The 25,056-nt window shown below is 29.0% G+C and overlaps 1 protein-coding gene across 5 annotated transcripts in view; it reads left to right on the forward strand.

Annotated features, from left to right (window-relative positions):
* The window catches only part of LOC132931705 (potassium voltage-gated channel subfamily H member 8), a 191,394-nt gene extending 166,680 nt beyond the window's left edge, over positions 1-24,714 (forward strand). For 2 of the 5 annotated variants that reach the window (XM_060997648.1, XM_060997647.1), the window contains exons 9-15: positions 7,782-7,961; positions 8,687-8,886; positions 8,969-9,230; positions 9,730-10,037; positions 11,433-11,602; positions 12,993-13,101; positions 15,703-24,714. In XM_060997648.1, coding sequence (XP_060853631.1) covers positions 7,782-7,961; positions 8,687-8,886; positions 8,969-9,230; positions 9,730-10,037; positions 11,433-11,602; positions 12,993-13,101; positions 15,703-16,725 — 2,252 coding nt within the window. In that variant the 3' untranslated portion in view covers positions 16,726-24,714. The remainder of the gene's footprint in view (positions 1-7,781; positions 7,962-8,686; positions 8,887-8,968; positions 9,231-9,729; positions 10,038-11,432; positions 11,603-12,992; positions 13,102-15,702) is intronic. The other 3 variants (XM_060997651.1, XM_060997650.1, XM_060997652.1) reach the window with 3 other exon arrangements.
* The last annotated feature ends 342 nt before the right edge of the window (positions 24,715-25,056 follow it).

The raw sequence follows: 25,056 nt of genomic DNA on the forward strand, positions 1-25,056 counted from the left end.
CTTTTATATTATATTCTACGGGATACAAAAAATGCGAACGCATAAAAACTGAACCTCGGCAGGCTACGGTTTAGACCATATATATAATATATATATTATAAAATATGTTATTATGTCGGAAGTGCCGTGGACTGCACTTTTCTACTTTATAATAACATGAGTGCCTACCCTCTAACCGTGAACGTATATATTATATAGTATATTATACTATGTATGATGTTGATGTAACATAAAAAAATGCATAGCTTTTTATTATTATTTTTTTTATATTTTTTAAATATCATTATAAGTACAGGATATTATGTGTATAACGTTGTACAAAACAGTTCAATATCGAATAAAATAATAATATATTGAATTGTTGTAGTATAAATCTCAATTCAGTGCACTTTCGATATTAAGTCTATCGAATGAGCCTAACTTTTTCTACGGATATGCTACGCACGATTTACGTGGAAATGTTAGCGGAGTACCAATGTTGCAGTAATCTTAAAAGAAAATTAAACAATAATTGCGTTTATTAGGAGCGGATAAATATAGACTACAATAAATTTAACATTTTGTATTTAACATATTTTATGATTTCTCTGATGTACATATGTCACAGAAACATGATGTTATGTGATATCAATAGTGTATAGTTTAATGTTGATATTTATTATAATATAATATTGATCAAATTAATAAACATGATAATAATATCATATTATGATATAATTTTTAAAAGTTTGATGTATATGTCTCAAAATATGACTTAAAAGTGGTGAGGGTAGCTGCGACATTTTTGTCGGTTACTGCTGTTAACGCCACGTGGTGTACGACCGATTTTCGGATCTCGGAGTACGCGTAGAACGCCATCACTCTTTATCCGACTATGGTACCAATAAATATTGACCATTAAGAAAATTATTGACAGATAAAAACCCGAAAGTCGATATAATGACAAGAATGAAATATCGATGGATTTAAATGTTAAAACATTAAAATATCGGCAGATTAAAATGATTGTAGTTGGTAATGTATAGTTGCATAGTTAGTTACTAGTTACTATTGATACTAATATGATTTTCCATTATAAAACTATAAATAGGTATGTTGACATTTTATTTTTTCGATACTTCAACTGTATCCTAAACGATTCAAGATAAATTCCGACCATCATATCAGTTAAATTATATATTACTTTTATCATTGTTAATTTAGTAATGATAATTATTTACGTTAATCGTGAATTCTTATGAGTATAAAATACAAATTGGGAATTTTTAGATTACTGACCAATAAATTTAAGTGAAAAGCTCAGTATAAAACATAAATATACGTCTAAGTTTAGGTTTTTTTTAAACTATTAATTAATTTCAACACAAGTGTATAGCATAGTTGCTGACCGACCACCAACTCTACATATTATTTAAAAATAACTATTTAGTTTTATATCTGTATATGACAACTAGATATTAAACACTTTAAACAATGATGTTGAAATTTCTATTTTTTTTCGGTTATAAAAGAATTTCCTATTATGTTTTTATTGTGTTTGCAGATTTAATGTTTTTTATAATATGTATTAAAAATTATAGAATTTATATAATTTTACAAAACGACAAAAAAAAAGGCAGATTATTAATTCTGACTTCCTAATTCCTCAATGCATATATTTCTGATTGTCACCATCTTAAGTGACACAAGGTTATAATTTTATTTATACAAATTATCTACAATTTAAACTTTTAAATTATAACAAATTTTCTAACTAACGATAATCTATAGTTCGAAACAAAACAATGTTTTATGAAAATGAAAAGTGAAAATATAACTGTATGGATAAACATTGTTCTTATTCGCTATTCACATAAATTTTCATTTCACTTCAGTTATGTTCCCATATTTCCCGTATTTTACATTATTTTTTTAATTTCTAAATAAAACAATAATTTATGTTAAACATAGTTTGTGATCCGGTGACTTATGTGATATAACGTTTCTGATTTCGCTTACTTCAATAGAATTAATATAAAGTTTGAAACATGAATAATTCATTGGAAAAACAAATAGTTGGCTCAAAGTTTGTTGCAATAATACAATGAGTTATTATACTTATTATTTCAGTACAGTGACAATTTTAAGGTCCCTATATTACGTATAAGTATTTAATATTTATGCTTATTGCGTGAATGTTGACAAAATTGTTTCTTTTAACAATATTTTAAAAATAAAATTTATGAATCCAAAAATATTTTAATACATCTTTAAAGAAATTTAGAATAACTATTATGAATCTAATATAAGCGCAGTGTTTTGTTACAATAGTTTTATCTTAAAACTTTCTCTTGAGAAAACAATCGACAATCTCTTTATTATTAGTATTCATGCAAATCTATTACAGCATTACTTTTTACACATAATCATAGAATACATCATTTATCACACACAGTTAAATCGAAAACAAACTTACCAAATTAAAAATTCAAAACAGTTAAAAAAAAAATGGCTGTTCTTAGTTCTTGACTAAATATTTGCTTCTTGGTTTACCCAAAAGACTTAAACCGTTGTTTGTTTATTGAATAAATAAAGTTCACGCCTCAATTAACTCGATAAGTTGTAAAATAAACATTTTATAGTAATAACATTAATAATATTTTTTTCTCATAAAAATGAGCAAATAATATTTTATGAAAAAAAAATAAACGAAGAGATATAATGTCGTTTGAGTTACGCTGGTAAACTATTGGGTTCAACTCAACACATAGCTGCTGCAGCAGTAATATTTTTTAACGAATCAGATCAGAATTTTTCCTCTAAAATTTTAATATAATACGTCTGAATGAAACAACCATTGTATATTGTTGTGATATCTATTATTAATATAAAGTGCGTATTTTTCAATCTGTGCATCCCATTGAATGTATGACTGTACCTATCCGTCAGTTTTTAATCAAATGAGTTCGAATGAATTTCAATACATTCTATATTTGTTGACATCCTTGTATTCAGAATAAATAATTTTAAATAGTTTGAAAGTCTTTCAAATATATATGACCACTACAATAGTTCGTCATTTCTATAAAGTTGTCTGTACGGAAAATAATAATAAAGTTATTGAGGTACATTATCCTTGTTGAATAAACACAGTCGCGGTACAGATTGCGTTCAAATTATTGTTCAATGACATTGTTAAGTATTATTTAATTTAAAATATTTGAAAGATATTAAAACTATTTTTTAATATTTTTCTCTTTTCCATAACAAAAAAGTTATTTAATGCTTGTGAAAAACGCATATCATTGTGTATATTTTAATAACTTGGAATTATTAAACTTAAATAAAATATATATAAGAATATAATTAATCTATGTGATAAAATACTATGTCCTATTGCGTTCCGAATATAATAAGGGATAGGTACTTGTTGCATTACCATGATAATAATTATTTCTAGCTAATTGCATCATAGCATTTTTAGGCACACTCAATTTTTTTCGATTTTTTTCAAGAAGATAAAAATATTTTACTATTAAAATACATTTTGTCTTAGATGACTGTCCCTTTCCAACTAAAACCAACTCCCATAAATAAATTGATCGACTTCTAGTTAAAATATAATTCAATAGAATCGTATAAATTGATTCAATAAATTTAAATAATTTAATAATATTTCAACAAATAATAATAGATAAAATTACAAAATGAATTCACAAATGTGCCTAAACTGGCCAAAAAATCTAGTAAATATTGATAAAAATAATAATAAATAAATAGAATATTCTGTATTAAATAATATAATGTTTAATTCCAAAGCATGGATGTTAATAAATAATTCTATTACACAATATATTTATAAAAATAATATTTTTGAGTATAATTAAAATCGATATAATAATTCATAATACACCCAATATCAATAAAATATGTTGACGCATTAATAATTTATAACATATATGCAAGACAATTTAATCCCATCAATTTCCGTCGTTTTAAGATTTACTTTATAAAATTGTATTATTAAAATTTTTTTTCGTGAATAAATAATACCATTCCTATCAATACCCGAGTATTGTATTTAAATTCAATCAAAACTAATTCTGCTGAAAAATTTAAAATAGATACTTTTTGAGGGCTATTAAAAAATATCCTCAGCATCTTAATTATAAAAATTGAAAATTTCAAAACAATATTATGTAACTATTTAGCATGAATTTAATATGATGGAATTGCAATCCAAATATTTAAATTTGTACGACCAATTTTCTTTCATAAAATCTCATTTACAAAAAAGAATACTGAAATATATCTTCTGTGACATTTCCCATTAAAACTTGATTTTTTCGAGATTTGTTTTTTTGAATATTTAGCATAATATTTTCGTTAATTTCTGAGCCTAGTTTTTAAATTTGAATGTTAAAATACCCGGAGGCAATTTCAGTAAACTTATTTAGATTTGAGAGGTAGTACACGTACGCTCACATTTTTTCAGAGTACAAACTAATTGCGTTCCATATTTTTTTAGCGTACTTATGAATTTCATGTCTTATTTTTTTATTTTAGGGTACACTAAATAAAATATAATTTATAAAATAAAATTGTTCATACTATGGAAATTTATTTTATTCCCAATTTTTTCACTGACTGTAATATGTATTGTATTATTATTATTGACAAATTAAAAATGTTATTTTGCTGTTTTTATTCAAATTTAAGTAATGTTATTATAATAATTATTATTATTGTTATTATGACACCAGTAAAAATTTGATTGATATATCCTATTTATAAATTTGAATTTATTAATTTGTAACTGTCGTCATTAAACCAGTCAACAATGATATTATATAACAAACACGTGTATTAAAATAATATAAAATTAAACATCAATATATTATGCTATATTATTTTAAAAAATATCGACTGTCGTTATTGATTAACGGGAAACGATAATCATTTTTCTTAATGTATGTATAATAGAGAAATCTAAAAAAATGTAAGTATCGTAATTGCGTTTTAACACGATTTAGTTTTTAACGTTTTAGATTACTATTCAATTTGTTACTAATATTTGTCTATTTTTTTTAAATTAACATATCTGATATTTTCATGCTTATAACACTAAGACGAATAACTATACATAACTGACACTAAAATAATAGCTAATAAGTGATAAATACACAATAGAAAACACTATCGTGAAATACATTGTATTTACTTGATATAGACATCGTATTAAATACTCGTAAATATATTTCGCCATTTTTTATTTTTATACTCATCGCGTATACTACAAACGGCGTCTTTCAATCTTTACAATCTTTCAGTTTATATGTTTACTTATTTTTAATAAACTAGAAGTCAAGGAAGTACTATTTTCAACTCTGCTAGATAAGTACATAACGTGATAATATTACATAATAACAGATAAGTTCAGATTTTTTAAAAATTCGTTTTTAATATAAAAATATTTAGAAAAAAATGTTATATCGATTGGCGCAGCAATCAGATATGTCCGATCATTATTATAAAAGATATATTGTTATAAAACCATTTTTTTTTTGCAATAACTAGGTATGTCAGGACGTATGCATACTATTTACTTACTGATTGGTTGCAATAACCGGGTATGTCCAAAATCAAAAATAAACATAACTTATTGTTGTTGCTACAACTATTGAAAATGTATATTTGTCGACATTTTTACACATATTATAACACCATGTTATTAATGTTTAGTTTATTTACCAACTTATAGAACTTTTTTTTATGTCTCCTAATAAGAAAATGGACTTCTCTGGTTATTGCGCCGGTACCTTTATATACTATACTGTTTTTATTTTCATGTGAATAAAAATTAAATATAGTATAATAATTGTATTTTTTTCTGAGTTTGTTTGAATACTTATTATTTTATTATATTAAAAAGGACAAAACAAAACTGTTTAATATAATTTTTAGTTAACAACATCATGGGCCCTAAACGTGTTTGATCAAGGTTTTCGTTGTTTTTATATTTCAACGATCATACAACTCTAGCGTAAACTAAAAGAGACGATTGAAACTAATAAATTCAATTTTAAGTTGTGCGAATGTAATTACAACCGGCCGGTCCTGTGTAATTTAAGCATAATATATTTCACGATCAGACGTACAGCGGCTCATCTGCGCTCGGAAATTCAACTACGATGCCCTGGGTCTCTAATAAAACCTCCGACACGGTAGCGTCACGTTAATGTTTATGTGTGTGTGTATATGTGTGTATGTGTTTGTGTGCGTATGTGTGTTTGTGTATCTGTGTGTTTTGTGGCCTAAAACTCTATTGGGGAAGAGGGTGAGAGCGTCAACATTTTTAATCATGTGATTCATCATGTTACTTAATAGTTATTTATTTTGCACAAACAACGCGTGTGGTACGTACATTAATACGAACGCAATATAAAACACAAGAACCGATGACGTGCGTGCGTATTGAACGAATAATACTTATGTTAAAATTAGGAAATACGAAAAAATACATTTTTTTTTTATGTTTACAAAACGACATTACATCGGTGGTAAACAAAAACCGTATTATTTTGAATTAATTTATAAATTATTTTATTATTATATAATGTTCAATTTTATACATTGTTTTGGAAACCATCTATGGAAAGAGTAGAACTCGGTTGTAATGTTTTACTGAATTTATTATTTATCTTTGTAAAATCTACATAGTTTATATACGTTCTATAATATACTGTTATAATATATCATGAAGTCTATAGCATTTGAGAATATTTTTATGTTTCTGCCGTGTATAAGGTATATAATATATTTAATAGCTAGAAAATACTGTAAAATATACCTGATTAAAACGTTTTTTCGGTGGTTGGTCAAAATAATAATAACATTAATATTTTAAGTCAATAATTATATAGGTTTTCCAAAGCAAATAATTGATAATTTAATCAATTTATGTGATTTTATTTCATTCAAGCGCATATTTTTTACTCAATTTAGGCAAATTGGTATCGAATTTATTAAATACGAATAGCTTTTTCACGAAGGTATCGTGACTTAGTTCATCGTGATATTTGATGTAAACGCATTTATATTTTATCAAGCTTGTTTGGTTTGTTTAAGCGTGACTTTTTGATTTCGTATTTCTGTTTACAATAATGTATATTGACTGAAATTTGTTCAATATCCAACAAAAATAAGTATGATAAAGTTTTTCAACATAATTTTTATTTGACATACATAAGCTCTTAGTCATTTATTACATTTAAAAGTTTAATACATCGAGAACAAAATACTTATATCTTTACAGTAATACAATATTACAATCCCCCAAGTGACTTTAAATAATAATAATGTACCTATATAAAACAAAAATTTCTTTAGTCAACATTACCACCAAATATTATTAATAATTTTAATGGAATTCATCCCATCACGATTGTATGACTGCACTTAAATCTTATGGAGCGTAAATTATATTAAAAAGGAATTAACTCATAAATACCCGAATTGTAGTTCTAAAAGGGAAAGCATGTTTTACTTAATCGGCTTGTACCAAAAATTGAAAGTTTTTTTTTATCAATATGTATTAAAGTCTCAAAATCTAACCTAACCCTTTTCGACCAGGTAGCAAAAAATATACGTTTATACAAACATAATATTAACTGTATTTATATAGTCGTTATAAGTATAACGCGCTATATTATCAAACCTTTAAAAATAAACCTTATCTGTAGTGATACCCAGTTATTATATTAAACATTATACTAATTTATTACTTAAATCTATGGTCACAGGTTGGATGAACACACTCGCAGAACGTCTTCATAAGGACGTGGACAATGTGACACACTCAGAGGCGTACATAACTTCGTTATATTTCACGTGCTCTAGTTTAACGAGTGTCGGATTCGGTAACGTTTCGGCCACTACCGGTGCCGAGAAGATATTCAGTATTATCACGATGTTGATTGGAGGTAAGCCCTATTTACCGAAATAATATGCCTAAATGTTATTTTTTTTTGTTTAATTGCGTATTTACTTACCGATATTAGAATAATATTGATATTAAATTATATCACTCCTTAGATTTAGTTATAGTAAACTGAATTAAGTAAAAAAGTAAATTATATTTAAAATCGGTTTAAAAATGATTATGGTAATTTTAAAATTATTCACTACAGTCGACTTTCAATAACTCAAAGTTCAAGGATAAATTAACAATTTCTTGATATCAAAAATAATTTAAGTGTAATGGAGTCTTAAGGATAATTTTTCATATTTCAGATAACAAGGTTCTAGTCGCCTAGAGTTGACTATACTATGTTCTCCGAGTATATATTTTTTTTTTTTTAATAATACGTTAAAATCGTATTTATAGATTTGATATAGTATATTTATATTATAATATCCATAATTAGTATAACCATTGTGAAAAGCAATTATTATTCGTTTAATATATATTTCTTTAATTATCTTGTTTTTATACAGGAAGACTTTAAAGAACATATTATTTCTTCATTAAATAATTCAGTAAACCAAAAATGTTATTGTAATTCTCTTAACTTATTTCGAGTTAAATAATATATTATTATTTACGATGGATTGACCTCGTTACTAACTAAAATCATTTTTTTACGTTAACTCGTCCACCTTCAGGTGTATTTACCTAGCTATTACCAGCTGTGTTATATTACTATAGCCCTGATGCACGCGGTGGTATTCGGTAATGTAACGGCCATCATCCAGCGTATGTACTCCCGACGGTCACTGTACCAGAGCAAGTGGCGGGATCTCAAAGACTTCCTGACGCTACACCAGGTGCCTAGCGAGCTAAAGCACAGAATGCAGGACTATTTTCAGACAATGTGGTCGCTAAACCATGGTATCGACATACACGAGGTAAATGCGAGCTGCCATTTCGGGCTTTCTCTCCTCTCACCCCAATCACTGCCGAAGCCGTTTCGCCCATTTTAATCGATAGTTTTTGTTTCAGACGCTAAAAGAATTTCCAGAAGAGCTCAGAGGCGACGTTTCCATGCACTTGCATAGAGAGATATTGCAACTGCCCATTTTCGAGTCCGCGTCACAGGGCTGTCTGAAACTGTTATCGTTGCACATCCGGAGCAATTTTTGCGCTCCGGGAGAATATCTCATCCACAAAGGTGATGCTCTCACCTCCATCTATTATCTATGTAATGGGTCCATGGAAGTCGTCCAGAATGGCATGGTCGTCGCCATTTTAGGTAATTTATGCACTTTTTTTTTTAATGACATAATTTATGTAAGTTAATTGCTATTGACCAAAACCAATTAATGAAATGCACAAAACGCATCGATACATTTTTGTATTTCACAATAAGTATTTATATTTGATATCATGATAAATGTAGGTCCGTGTGCAAAGGGGTGTATAAACCTTCCTCACCCAGTTGTATTTTTTTGCATTTAGCTATTGGTTTGATCGAATTAAGAGGAACTTTATTTCCGCAAGATTCCTAAAATATAATGTATGCATGAAAAACGATAATTAATCAAACATTTTTATATAATAAAAAAAACAATAAAATATAATACTTTTTCATAGTGCTAATTTTTTTTCATAACCCCCTTCACGAAGAAACCCTGCGCATGGGCTTATTTAGAATTGATTACTTATTAATGGCGAGTCTCATTATGAGATTCTTGAAAGTAGCAGATTGTTGTGGTCATTTATTTACGTCAAACAACATATTATATTTACAGGCAAAGGTGATTTAGTTGGATGCGATATTAGTATGTGGCTAGGCCAAGGCAGTGGTTCTGGTAATTCAGGCGTTGTCGCTGGTGGTGGGACCACTGGTGGTGGCGCAGGAGGTGATACGGTGGTCAAGTCTAGTTGCGATGTCAAAGCTCTAACTTATTGCGACCTGAAGTGCATTAATGTTCTGGGTTTGGTAGAAGTTTTGCGGCTTTACCCAGAGTACCAACAGGAGTTTGCAAACGACATACAACATGACTTGACGTACAACATACGTGAAGGATACGAGGCCGAAGTAATTAAACCTCACAAAGTACATATTTTGTTTTAATTGAAAGCATAATATAATAATATTTCTATACTAACTATAATATGATATGATTTTCTCGTTAATAGCTATTATGGAATTAACATTACGCCTAAAGTTTTCGTAAACTTAATAATGTTGGGAGGATGTCACACACTCGCTTTTTGAGGCTAGGGTATTATAGGACATTTTATCAAAATATTAAGAAAAACTTTAATTCAAAATCAACACAGTATATCAATGCTATTATTGGGATTTTTGTGTTTACCAGTTACTCACCGAAATTAAACTAGGGAAAATAATATTTGTATGGACTAACAAATACTAAGTTACTTGCCCTTAGGAGCCAAAAAGTTTACTCTAAATAAATGATTAGATGGTCTATGCCTTTTGCAGTAATTTTATCAAACTTTTATACTGATTAAAAAGTTGAAACAATCAAACAAATTTGGATGGTATTAAAAAAAAAAAAAAATACAAAAAAAAATTTTCATTTTAAAATATATGAATGTGAACTTTAGAGTATTTATCACTTGAAACGATTTTTCAGTATAAATAGCTAGTGTGTGATGGATGGTAATATATTAATAATATAATCAAGTTAATTTAAAAAAACTTTTAATGGTCAATTATTATGCTTTAATATATTATATTATAATATACATATTCTCCGAAAATAATTAATATTTCACGAGTACCTTCAAAATCGTATATTTTTCTTTTAAATTTATTAAAATAATAATTTTTACAAGAAAGAATGTGTTAAATTATTAAGTCCAATTTATCCACACATAACAAATTTGAAAATATGGATGATTTATAAATACTGTAAATTATTATTTAATACAAAAATTCAATAGTCTATAATCAATTAATATTGATCAGGAATATTGCTTGTCGTTTTAATGGGTAATTTTTGTTCATTGCGATGCATTATACAATTATTTTAAATATCTAAATATTACATACCTACTCATAAATAATGTTTAGTCTTTGATTATTTGAAAATTTACTTACTTACTTACTTATATAATATGTAAGTAATACCTACTATCATTTTCATCAATTAATTTAAATGTTTGATACTTATTATGTGTAACATACATTTTTAATACGAATTTAGAAAGGCATATAGACAATTAATTGGTGTAATAAATCGGACTCATAAAAAAATGTTTGTATTATTTGTTGGTACTTAAAAAGAAAAAAAACAAGAAGACTTATAACTGAAAATAATTTTATTTTAAGTAATGTTGTTATTGGAGAACCTTTGACATTGTTTCTCATCATTCCTATTAACATTTATACTTTTCGTGTTCCGTAATATTTATTATACTGAATAAACTAACATAATTCAATTTTAAACTTTTTTCCCTTTTATTTTGAACTTAATTTGCGTAGGAGATCGATCAAAATGGTATAACGACGTTAACGTTACCATCAATAAGTGAAGACGACGAAAACTTGCAAGAAGAATGTGACGGATCTCCAAAATCACCACCTTCTAGATCACCGTTGCACTCCAGTTATAGCCCAAGTAGACATAACCTCAATAAACTATCTCAAAACAGGTAAACAATGTCAAAAAATTATTCTAGTAATATAAATTAATATATATATATATATATATATACAATTATTATACCATTGGTAGTTTAAGAAAAAAATAATTTCAATGAAACTTGAATTGATAATTATAAATAATGATCTGGGTTTTATTATGTCGTAAAAACCGATGGTTGTGTTTAGAAAAAAATTAATAATAATTCTATAGTTATAATATAAAAGAACAAATAGTGAAATAACAATAAATAAAATTATTTCTCATACATAATTGTACTTTTCTTGTACAAATTGTATTCGTTTTAAAAACTTTTTAAAATAAGCGAGATAAAAAAAAATCAGATGTCGTTTTAATGAGAATGTCTAGCTTGTTTATTTTTTATAAAAAAAACAATCCATATTTAATAAATTTATATTTAAATGAAGCTAGATGAATTTCAAAATCATAACTTAATTAAAGAAAAAGTAGTTAGTATAAAGTATTTTTACTTTTAAGAGACTAATACTATTTATACATATAATATTATGTATACTGTATTCATCATTCATCTTAATTCATAAAATATTTATATATCATTATAATATTTTACATTATATTTATAATTGTTATAGCAACAACAACAAAAAAAAAAATCGTTTATTAATAATAGATTAATAGACAATAGTCAATACGTGTACTTGTTGATTTTTTTTCTACATTATATTTGTCATTTTTGTGAAATGTATATTGTATTGTTTGAAGTACAAACTTGAAACACCCTCATCTCAAAGATACTTTATAGTCGATAAAATTCCGACAGTCCATTAGAGTATAGTTGACCACGAGAAATATCATACCATTAATTGCTAGTAAACTTTCACGCTGTTAAGTTATATTTTCAAGGCTGCCATTAGTAGCTGCGGAAAGTGTTTATTTACGAAAGGTGTGATCAAAATGCACAAGTAAAACTAAAATTTAAAAACATTCTCATATACGATATTATGCACGTGTTCGTGTTGCAAAACAGAATAATGGGTAATATATAAAATTGGAAATTATCATAATTGTATTCAGAGTTATATCAGTACTGCCTTTTTTACTATACTTGTATAGTTGTATAAACTATAATATAATATTACCTACCTATGTAAATTCAGTAGGAGGTACAAGTATTGGAAAATTGACTTTTAAATTTTTGTTTTTTTTTTAAGAATTCAATTTATTTTAAATTCCTGTCTAACAATTGTACTAAATTCATAGTTTTGATAAACAAATTAATACATTTTATAGTTTATATTATAAGAATTTACATATTTTTTCTGAAAATAATTATTTTATATAAATTAGTTCAATTAACCATAATAATATTTAGTTTGCTAATGATATTTTAATCAGTAAAACATATTTTATGCTCATAGATCAAGAACGCTGCCTCGAAGTGATATCGAACACAGAAAAGTCAATGTTGACAGGCTGGACACACAAGTTACTTCACTTCATTATCACGTTGCAACTTTAAGCCAAGAGGTAAAACATATAACACATATACTATATTATGTTATATAAATATCATGTAACTGTAGGACTGTAATGAGTTTAAATCAAATATATTTTATATTTGTATTAATTAAAACTTAATAATAGTTATTGGTTATTGATCAGCATATATTTTTAAATAAATTACATAGCTGTTTAAAATAAAATAATTGAATATAATATAATAATAATATAAAACTAAATATGCTCATATAATAAACAGTTTAACATAAAAAAAGCATTCTACTTAATTAGGCGTCGAATTAAAAATTGAATAATATAGAAATGTAATTCAAACTTCAATTAACTTGAAACTTTTAATGAACCCTTAGTAAATAAATTATTGATATATAATTGAAATTGAATTAAATTTTGGTAAACAAGTATTCCTATTAATTAAATACAAAAGTAACTTTATGATGAAAAGAGAACTTTTATTTTCTGGTAATATTTTTCTTCAATGAGTATTTGCTTTATTATGCACGTTTTGTATTCATATCTATTTGTTCATATTTAGGTATATATTTTATACTTCGTTCATTATTTTCTCGAACTGTGTTGAATATAAAATGTAACAATGTGCGAATATGATACACGGATTAGTTCTTTGAAAATGAAATTGAAAAATCATCCCATTGGAATAATTTCAACATAAATTATTTATATTTTATGTACATAATGCTAGAAGTGGCTATAAGATATATTTTTTTAATTTATTTAAAAAAAAAATCGGATGTTTATACCTTTAAATGTACCTATATATGGTTCTATGTTTTATTTTTCATCAAAATATATCCTTAATCAAACTATATAGTATATTATATAGAATATACATATTTTGATATTTTTCTCTTATATTTAGTATTCATTTTGAAGGTATTCACAATCAAATGTTCTACTTATTTTTTTACATTCATGAAAATAAATTGTTTATCATTCTAGACAAATAACAATTATTTTCAACATTTAAATATACAATTCTATTATATTTTCTACCTTATTGCATTCACGTCTTCATTTTAAGGTACTTACCTATACCTATATTCTTGAATCGATGTTATCAATACATTTTTATAGATGACATAAACATTATTTATAAAACTTTTATCGAAGCCAATATTTTATCAATTTTAATTTTGAATAAATTGTATTTCATTACAAATTATTAGCTTTTGGGAAAAATGTATTTTTATCCATATCTTATTAATATAATACATGTTTTTTGAATACCAACGTTTTCTCGCGATTTTATAAAAAAAAAAAAAAATAGATATAATAAATTACCACAGGTGCTTAAAAAAATCCAAATACCGTTCTAAAAATAACAACAATTGTGATGAATAACGTAATATCTAAAAAGCAAGTTACCATTAATCGTTGGTACACTTAACGACTGCATTATATATCTACCTGTAACTCATGAAAAACACACATTAAATTATTATTTGTTTTTAATATTATTATTATTATACCTTTATTACCTACCTGACTGACTTAAGTAAAAACAAAAAGTTTAAGAATGGAACGGTAATAAATTCAAATAAGTGTACAATTTATAAACGTGAGACATTAAAAAAAAAACCGATTATAATAATAAATTTGCATTCTAATTTTACTGAATGTTTTGAAAACTTAAGGTTCTGTAAAATTAAGTTTTTAATCTTATGAAAAGAATTTCAACAGAAATGAGTAATGCTAAACTTTTATTGTACACACCGTTGTTTTCTCGCGGAAATCGTTTAGTCATATCGCTGCAAAATGAACTGGGACTGAAGTATATTTTCAAAAAGTTAAAAAACTGTACGCTTATAAGTGCAGCTGCAGTGGCCATAAACATAAGCATCATTTTCGTTTATGCATTATATTATCGTTTTAAATATCCGTAAAAATAACAAAGGATAGGGTCATTATGTTACAGCAAACAAAAACTGTTTTATATATAAATAAAAAAAGGCCTTCCTAAACAATGGAAATAATATCCACTCATATATGTATATAATCCATACGTTGTATTGAGATAAATTTTATTACTTCAAAATTATACTGTTCGTTTCACAATACATGATATATCCTCCTATATATAAAGTAGGTACGCATGGTCAACTTAGCGTTATTAATCATTCATTCACTCCGCTTATTTGTCTAATGAATCCGTTTATAAAGTAAAATAATTAATAGTTAATAGTAAGTAGGTAGTTGAAAAGTGTTGGATAATGAATTTATTTCGTGATTTTTGTGGATTTCATATGAAAAAATTCAATTTTTTTTAAATATAATTTAATAAATTATATCGTATTTTTTTAACTTTAACGTAATATCTGACAGTATTCATAGTGTTAGATGCCAAAAATAAGTAGCTTACAATAATAAAAATACCTTTGAATGTTTGTGACAATTGTATATTTTTCTTCGATCGCAATCATTCTTCTCTACATACCTATAAACGTATTTAGAACCGTATCGTCTCGTTAAATCGGACGTTTAAAATCAACGAGCATAACTATTTATGCATTGCCTATAATAATATGCGTCATGTCTATATCATTGTATACGCGTGTCGTCTAAGTCCGAGCGATGTGTGCGCTGTTTCAGGTGAAAAACGCCATACAAGCGCTGCAGGAGCTGGCGACCACCAGTTCGAGCGTGCGGTATCCGTACCCGTTGCCGGCCAGGTCGAACCCGGACCTGCCGGAGAACGTGAAACGGCCGCAGGCGGCGCTGCTGCAGCGGAGCTCGTCGCACCCGCCCGAAGTGTTCGGCTGGGACGGGACCGTGTACGACAGCCCGGCGCATCAGTCGCACCACCAGTACGGCCTGCACCACCTGCACCACCAACACCACCTGCAGCACCACCAGCAGCAACACCACCACCACCACCACCACCAACCGCACCACCACCCGTACCAGCAATCGAACCAGCAGCAGTGCGTGCCGTATCAGCACCACACCAGCGGCGGCACCATTTTCGCGCACTCGTCGTCGTCGCCGCAGCCGCACCAACAGCAACTGCAACAGCCACGCTACTACCACAGGTCGTCGGTGGCCAGCACGGCAGACGTGGCCGTGCAGACGGACGTTTCGGGCGTGGACGTGTTCGAGCGGTTCGTCAAAGCGCACCGGTCACTCGTGCTCGAGTGGCTCAACGAGAGCGACCACGTGGCCGTCACGGTGTACGACGACGATGCCGCGGACGGCGGCGGCGGCGGCGGCATCGGGAGACGGCGAGACGAACGGTCTCCGTCTTCGTCGTCTTCCGCGGCGTCTTCGTGCTCGTCGCCGCCGCGGCAAGAGCGCGGCGCTCTCGTGGTCGCCACTGCCCCGGCCGCCGCGGCCGACGACACTCGCGCGACGGCCGCCGACGGGCCTCCGGCCGGCCGGGACGACTCGCGCGAGTGGTACACCGTGGCCAGCCCATTGGTCGCCGCTGTCAGCGAGGACAGCGGCGGTGGCGGTGGCGGCGGCGACAGCGGAGGCGGTGACGAGGACGACGGCGGCAGTGGCCACGAGTCCATCGAGATGACGGACATGGCACCCGCTGCTACCGCGACCAACGCTTCCGCAGCGGCCAACGCTTCCGGTCCCATCACGAGCCCAAATTTCCATCCGTTCGTTTGACGACAAGACTGAAGACACACACGCACACACAACACACACTCGCGCGCGCGCCCGCCCGCAAACACACACTTATTACAGGTCGACATTTCACGAAACGCGATATACGCGTCATGTAATATGTGTGTGAAAACGTTATCGGGTGTCCATTTCGGTTTTTATTTTTAATTACGATGTTTTTTTGTGTTCGTTTTCGTCGCCGCCCGGAATTCGGTTCCGGACGCACGTTTTCACGTACATAATAATAATATTGTTACGTCCTGGTTCCTATTTTACCTCCACAGATATTATAATATATTATTATAGTATCGGTGTGGTGCAGTACACAGGGTGCTTTTTCTTGTCGCCGAACACTCGACCGCCGCCGACAATCCTTAACCCTCGACCCGTCCTAATCCCAATAAATTAAACGTAGAAACTGTGATGTATCGACTGTTTTGGTGTAAAATTTGACGATTAAACGCCCATCGTCATATGCATCGGAAACGGGCGCAAAATGATCACGGAGGTAGGAGAAATCGATCTCTCGATATTTTATTTTTATTTAATTATAATATAATGATGTGTAGAAGAAATTCGTAGGAGGTGTGTTCGTATAAAAATATAATAGCAATATTATCATACAACTGATGCACCTATATCTAACTATGTATGTTTTATTTAACTATAGTTGATTAAACGATTAAAAAGAATAAAAACCTGTCTGGATCGATGTGTGTCGTTGAATTCCCGGGGTCACACCAGGGAGATAGGGAAAAAAGTCGATATGAAAATGAATTAAAAACCGGTTACAGGTGGTTGTCGGAGGGATTTAAATTGAATGGGTAAAATATGTGAAGAATTAATGCCCCAAATAGACAAAAGCACGGTACGCGTAGTATATAAATTAAATAGGGCACGAGGAATTGTATGCTAGTGAGTTATAGACTATAGTGATTTATGCACACTTTTTCGTCGTAAAATTTAAAATCGTCGGTTTTGTTTTCAGTCGTTTTACCATTATTATTATTTCTTTTCGTCTTTTGAAATTTAACACACTCCGAACGTTCTGCTTTTTATTCGTGGAATTAATCACAACAATAACACTTACCTGTGTCCTACAAAGATATATTTTTCAAAGGATAAATACATTTGTATAAGTTTTTTCTCTGCATACGTATATGCAATGGCGTCGTTGAAAACGTTTTTCACAAAATAAGGCAAAATATCATAATAATACCACACACAATAATAGTACGCGAAAACAACCTCTGCTTGATTGTTTAAAACACGGTTTACGATTAATCAATGAATATAATGATACGGTAATGCCATCACGTGTCATACAATAATAATGTTATCGCGTCGTATCGACTACGTTCAGACGTGAAAATAATAATTTGACGAAAATCTGTTCGAATTCTTTCGCATCGTTATTACATATTGCTGTAACACGCGGCTACGATTAATAATTGATCGGAATAACAATTGATGGTGGTTTCTGGTATACGCGTAAACTCTCGCGACAAATCGATAATAATATTATGTACTGCAATTACGTATTCATTCGTACGCGTAAGACACGCTCTGTTTAATTAATAGCGCTCCCGTCTGATATCCTATATATATATAAATATATTATGTGTTATTGTTTATCTTATATACCTATTGTTCACGAAAGTTTGTTCGTAATCGAATCAAACCAGTGATGATGACAATATTAATTCTTTCCAGTCGTACCGCAGATGCAGACTCGAACAAAAGGGTATATAAGCAGTATACCACGATTCATATTAAAGTGCATGCCGTACGCCTTTCCTACATCGAATATACGACGGCATATCGATGTAATAACACGACAGATTTTTCTTGATTTTTCACGAACGTAAATCTGATTTTTGAGGTATGATTTGATTAAAAATTATTTTTACGTCTATAAATTGGATTCGGAATAAGCATCGTTTATACCGTAGTGCCATTGTGGCACGCATGATCATTGCAAATTGATTTATTGACATCGAACAGAATGCCAACAAAATTTAGGAACACCAACAATTTTTTTTCTATGATATTTTTTAAACAACTAAATATCACCATAGTTGTGTAAGAGTACGGTAAATTATTCACCGAAAAAAATCGTTTTATAGAAATCCAGAAATACGGTAGGCTGTACTATCGTTATTGAGATTTTATTTATTTAATCTTATTTGCGAGAATATACGTAGTATATAAGTTCGATTATCTAATAAAATTCTTCGTCAGAAAATATTGTTACTTCTGCGATCGATCCAGAACATCATAATATATTTAATAATGTTTAAAAATTAATTTTATGAAATTCTCGTGGGACCAAGATACATTTAAACCCTTAAAAGTCTGTGTTATAGATGATAACATATTATATAAGGCTAACGACAATTTCAGTACATTTACAAACATGTTATTAAAACGAAATCATAAAACATTTATTTTACCGTCATGCCATTTGAATTGAATTCACACTCGCAACCATTATAATATTATATTTTATCGGCTTTTTATTTGAAATATTCTGCCACAGCTTTAATTATTTTGGAACATTTAAAACATTTTTTTTCAAATAATTTCACATTCAAAAATTACAAATAACAGTTGAAAATTAATTACTTACTTGTGTATTCATTCCCCATTAAATGTATGCAAATAAAACAATAATTACTTACGAAACGGTAATATTACAGAAAGTACAGAAAGTATATTAGCGCAGTGGTCAAATAGATTAAATTCATAGGTGAAAGTGGAACATTTTCGTACGTTTATCTAAATTATTTCTATAAGTAGTGTGGTATCGTAGTGGTGATGCTATACATGTAGAATCGTATGCATAGGATGGAATTTTAATGGGAAAACAATTTAACGGCTGAATAACATAGTTATAGTAGTTGATTTAAAAAAAAAAAAAATAATAATTTTAAGTAGAAAAATATTAAATTACACTCGTTGACGTCTGTCCAGAGCAGATAAGAATGTCACTTGCCAATTCGTATCTTATGAACATCTAATTATGTTAAAACCCTCACGTTGTTTCTGCACAATTTTCAATTCGTGTAAATTACCATAATATTATTAAATACTTTTTAAAAACCACGAAATTCAGTAATTTTACAATGCGTAACCACAACGATACCGACACCGATTGTTGAGATTTTAATTGCTAGAATTCACCTGATAAAATTACCAAGCTTACATGCTTTCATCATTTAAAGTATATACCTAAAACCTAAACAAATAGTATGGCCTAATTATAGCATGAACAATCGAACATTTAACTCTAATATTCCTTTTTTTATATATATATATTAGGTATATTATCAACTGACATTTTTTTTTATATAAAAAATCGTATACCTACGTTAAACCAGAATAAAATAAGTTTAAATATTTCTTTAAATTATGTTCTTGAAATGTATTTATTAAAATAAACTTGATCAAGGGATGATTAAAAAAAAACATTAATACATTTTTAAGTATAAAAAAAATAGTCTTCATTATTTTCAAGTGGTACAAATAATAATTTGTGGTGTCAAAAGATAGCTTAGATTATACAATGCTCTTTTACCAACTTCGAATTATCTTTAAAAAAATTGGTGCAAATTGTCAAAATTAATAATTATATGCTGCTAAATGATTGGTTGGTTTTAGCACAATTTACATAAACCCAATAATATTATTGCTATTATCTGTATTTCGCCAGGAACGTTCGTAATCCACCGTTTGCGTTTCTAAATCCACCACAGTTATGCACATAATAATGTAGTAATACGATAATAATATCAAAATACATAGAAATCATGTACACGATAAATTAATTCACAGGCAGAGATTCGGAACAATACTCGTATTATATTATTGTGAGTGGGAGGGAAATTTTAAAATTATATCTCAAACGTTTTTAAGAGGACCCTCTCCTTCCAACAGATTAAATTTAACCTAAAAGTAATTATTTTTTAGTCGATCAAATTATGAATGTTTGATGACCGACACCTATTATATGCATACGTTATAACCAACACGGCGCTCGTTTGAGTCGTAATTATTATAATGGCTTTCTTGCGTAATTTCAAGAGTGATAAATAATGAAACTAGAGGAATTATACTATACGACTACCGGTAATCCACACGCGTATATGCCTTTTTCAATATTTAACGTGCCATATTATTAAGGAATACTGTCATCGCGCCTTATGGCGTTATTAATACTTTTATTCTACACGAACAATAATTCGCACACTCGACCAAATCACCGCCACCCCTTCCTACCCAACCACAATATCCACATCCCCCTCCAACACCACCTGCCCGTTATCGAAATCCCCCAAAATGATCTCAGGAATATAAACGAAATATTGTAATGTAATAAATCAGTCGGAATATTATATTATTAGGTGCAGCAGTACGCAGTACGTATTTAATCAATAGTTGAATTATTTATTTCGTTTATTATTCAGCTGCAGTTTGATTAGGTTAGGTAGTGGTTTTTCGACATGTTTGGCGATAGAGTTTACGCTTTGCAGGAATTTAAAATATATTATCTTTCTAATAAGTTTACGTTTTGCAGGAATTTAAAATACATTATCTTTCTAATATGTTTTTCAATTAATGGTCTCATATAAATGGTAAAAAAAAACCGATAATCGTTTCAAAGAGCACCAATAAAAGTCGTTTTGGCCAGGTTTTCCCCGTTACAATCACACACAAGCGATTTTAGTATGCACGACACTATGCACTTAACGTTTATCATGTTTAATTCCTATGTATTACACGAATACGCTCTATTTTGTTCTATACATTTCTTTCGCCTTAGGTACGTTTCCATTTCGCGTTTGAAAACTTGAATCGGTTAAAACGACGAGACCATCGCGAGGGTGATTACAATTAGTTACCAACAACCAAAAAATAAGACAAAATAAAATTAAATAATACCTTTCCTGTTTATTCCGAGGGTGTTATACAGGGTAAATAATATAATCATTTATTATTGTGATATAATTACTATTCGTATTTTAAGTCTAGCTCTATGAACTGTTGTATATTTGATTTTAAAAATTATTATAAAATACATAGATGTACATAAATATTATACATACATAATATACAACCTAAAAAATTATAAATTTATTATAGAATAACATATTATTTAGAATGTTATATTTAAATTAAACTATTATCATATCATGTATTGTATATATATATATATAAATATATATGACAAAGATATGTGTGTTAATTATATTTAATATTATGTATTATATGTTAGGTAGTTTATAATATAGTTAATATTAATATCATTATTGTTACTATATGTTTAAAATCGTTCAGTCATACTTGTTTTAATTTGCACACGATATTATTGTTGTATCCCCATTGTTTTGTTAACATTTGCAGCGTTTCCGGATCGGAGAGTTTTGTTAGTAATAATAACTTAGCGATTTCTAGTCACGAACGTTGATCCGGAAAATGAGTAATACGTTTTTAAGTGTTTTTAAAAGTCCGATTGAACACAGACGCGGAAGCCTAATATATTACTTTTAACATAAGGCGTAGCAGTGCTCAAGACCTGGGCAATTTTATGACCCTATTACACCTTCAGAGTCTGAAGTATTATATTCGTAGGATAATGCATCAATCAGTATGCTTGTACATAATGTTTGGACAATCATGTATAGGTCATCGTCCTTGACCTATATTTTATATAATTAAATATTATGGCGCTTTGTCATTTACACGTATATTAAAACATATATATTGTATGTTATTATTATTATGCTCGTGATATCTCCATCCTTTTCGAAATGTTTAATTAACACTTTAGTATATAGCGTAACATTAAAGGTAAATCAAATTAACACAAGTTGTACGTGTATAATTAGAAAATGTCATTTAATTAGAGATTTACAATTATTGTTTTAACGTGTGGATGCTTTAATTTAGAGAAACATTGAAAACTCCACTTCTTAAGATCACAATGTGAGTGTAGAAGAGAAAGATAAAGAGAGAGAGAGAATTATTCAATTCACTATAGAGTCTTGTTTGACATTCATTATTGTTTATATTAAATTATTTATTATTTAGTCACTAATTATCGTAAAATTATAGAGTTTCGAGGATATAGGTACGCTGCAGGCAAATAATAACTATTGAATAATACAAATGCGAAACAAAGCAATGCAATAAAATATAATTGTGTAGGTACCTACGTGCAAGCTTTCAATACAAACTTTACATTTTTGTAGTCGTACAATCGTATTGTTTAGTATATTATCTTCTAATCGTCTATGCGCGCGCGCAAACGTTAAAAGAGTCAAGGTTACAAACGGTTATTATTGTCTGAGATATTGTAAGTTAGACACGTCTATAGTAAAAATATAGGTTAGTTCGGAACAACATCAATACAATGTGCGAGTACACTTTTAGAGTCGCCACCGCGTTTTTTGGATATCGGAGATTGCGTTGACGATTATCCTGGTCAAGCCACACCGGAATCGTTATCCTAGCAATAAAACCGTACGCACCATCGATAAACAGTTCTTACAAATTTATGTTGTGACTAGGTAATAAATCGTTCGCAATAAAGTATCGCGTTAATTTATTATTCCTGATTTATCATTATCGTTTGTTTTCGTGTTTTTCGTTACCGGCCAATACTCGCATCGAACCTACACCGTCCGCGTAGAGAATAAGTCACATTTGAGAACAATATCGTAGTTGGATATTGTTGTATTGATATTCATTTACCTACATAGTATTCTTACTATTTCCTTGTTTGTGTGTGTGTGTAGGACATTGTATTTTAATTTGCACATTAATTAATTTAAAAAAAAATTTTAGTTCAGTTATTTATAATATATGGATAAAAAATCAATTCATCGCAAAACAACTTGAATTAGTGACTTTATAACGATATCATATTTAGCGTGGTTTTGATAGGTGTATTTATCGAATTTATATTCGAAGTGCTTGTTTTATTATTTTATACTTCATAAAAAGTATAACATATTGTAACATAAAAACTCAATTTTCGTTAGTTCTTTTTTTTCAAATTCGTTATTACTAATTTATTATTTATATAAAATATGATCTTTATAATATTATAGAAATTCATTTAAGTTTATTAGAACATCGATTTTATGGAATTTTCATTGTTTCTCCAATACGCACTAAAATTAAAAATGTTAACTAATTATTTTTGTTCGTCATTAGTATTAATTTAAAAAATGGGCATTTTAAATTTATAAAACAACACAGTTTTCGAAATAAATTATTGTTTTAACCTACTTTTCGGAACTTTTCGTTTTTGCAATATCTTCAGTTTTTGATGGTATTAATTTAATTAAAAATATGATTACATTATGATTATATTTTCTCGTGTTGTAAAATCATCGAAATAAAATCTGGTTGAATTTGTTTCTGTAATGATTATTTAAATCATATGATTTCAGAATGATAAACAATTGTTTCAAATTTCCAAATAAAACAAGCAATCAATTCATATTATCATCATAAGCTGATAAGTGTAAAAGTGTCTATGTATCTATCCGTCTTAACTCACTTGTATACGCAGCGCTGTGTAATGTGTAATGTAATAGTTTATCGAACTTATAATTATATGATCATATATGATAGTTCACGCATCGTGTTTGAGCGAGCTTTATTATTTGTTTTTCATTGTTATTGTTGTTTGTTATGTTTCCTCGCTAAAAAAAATCGAAATATACGCGTATTGTACGTAGTTTATAATATTATTATAATGTTTATACACGGAAAACGCCGTCAATTAACACTTTACTCTTAAGACATAATATAAATTATATGATATAATAATATTATACAACTAATCAATTATTTTAATTTTGTTGTTTAAAGTGACCTATTACGTTTGAATGATACCATTAACTGTTTTTATTTTAAGATATATACAAATCTACCATGAATAATTTAAAAATAAAGTCTGTAGATATTAATTCTGTTGTAAACTATTATTTATGTTTCTATCTTATTATGTTATATGGAAATAATAATAATGAATTAACAATGTTTTGTATAATTTATTATCCTATTAACTAAATTACAAATATTATCCATGCATTTGTGCAATTTTCCTATCCATTTTTTTTTTATATCGATTATTTTCCAAAACATTTAAAAACAATATTATGGTATTATCTAACGCTTTGTTAAGAGTAAACTTTTGTTTTTCACTTGGATTTATATGCTACATTATTTAAATAACAATCCGAATATTAAATAAAAAGTATAATATTATGTCAATTTCATAGTTGATATTGTATTATTACAAAATCAAAATAGTTGGGAATT

The sequence above is a fragment of the Rhopalosiphum padi genome, chromosome 1, assembly GCF_020882245.1.
Source record: "Rhopalosiphum padi isolate XX-2018 chromosome 1, ASM2088224v1, whole genome shotgun sequence".
Taxonomy (NCBI): domain Eukaryota; kingdom Metazoa; phylum Arthropoda; class Insecta; order Hemiptera; family Aphididae; genus Rhopalosiphum; species Rhopalosiphum padi.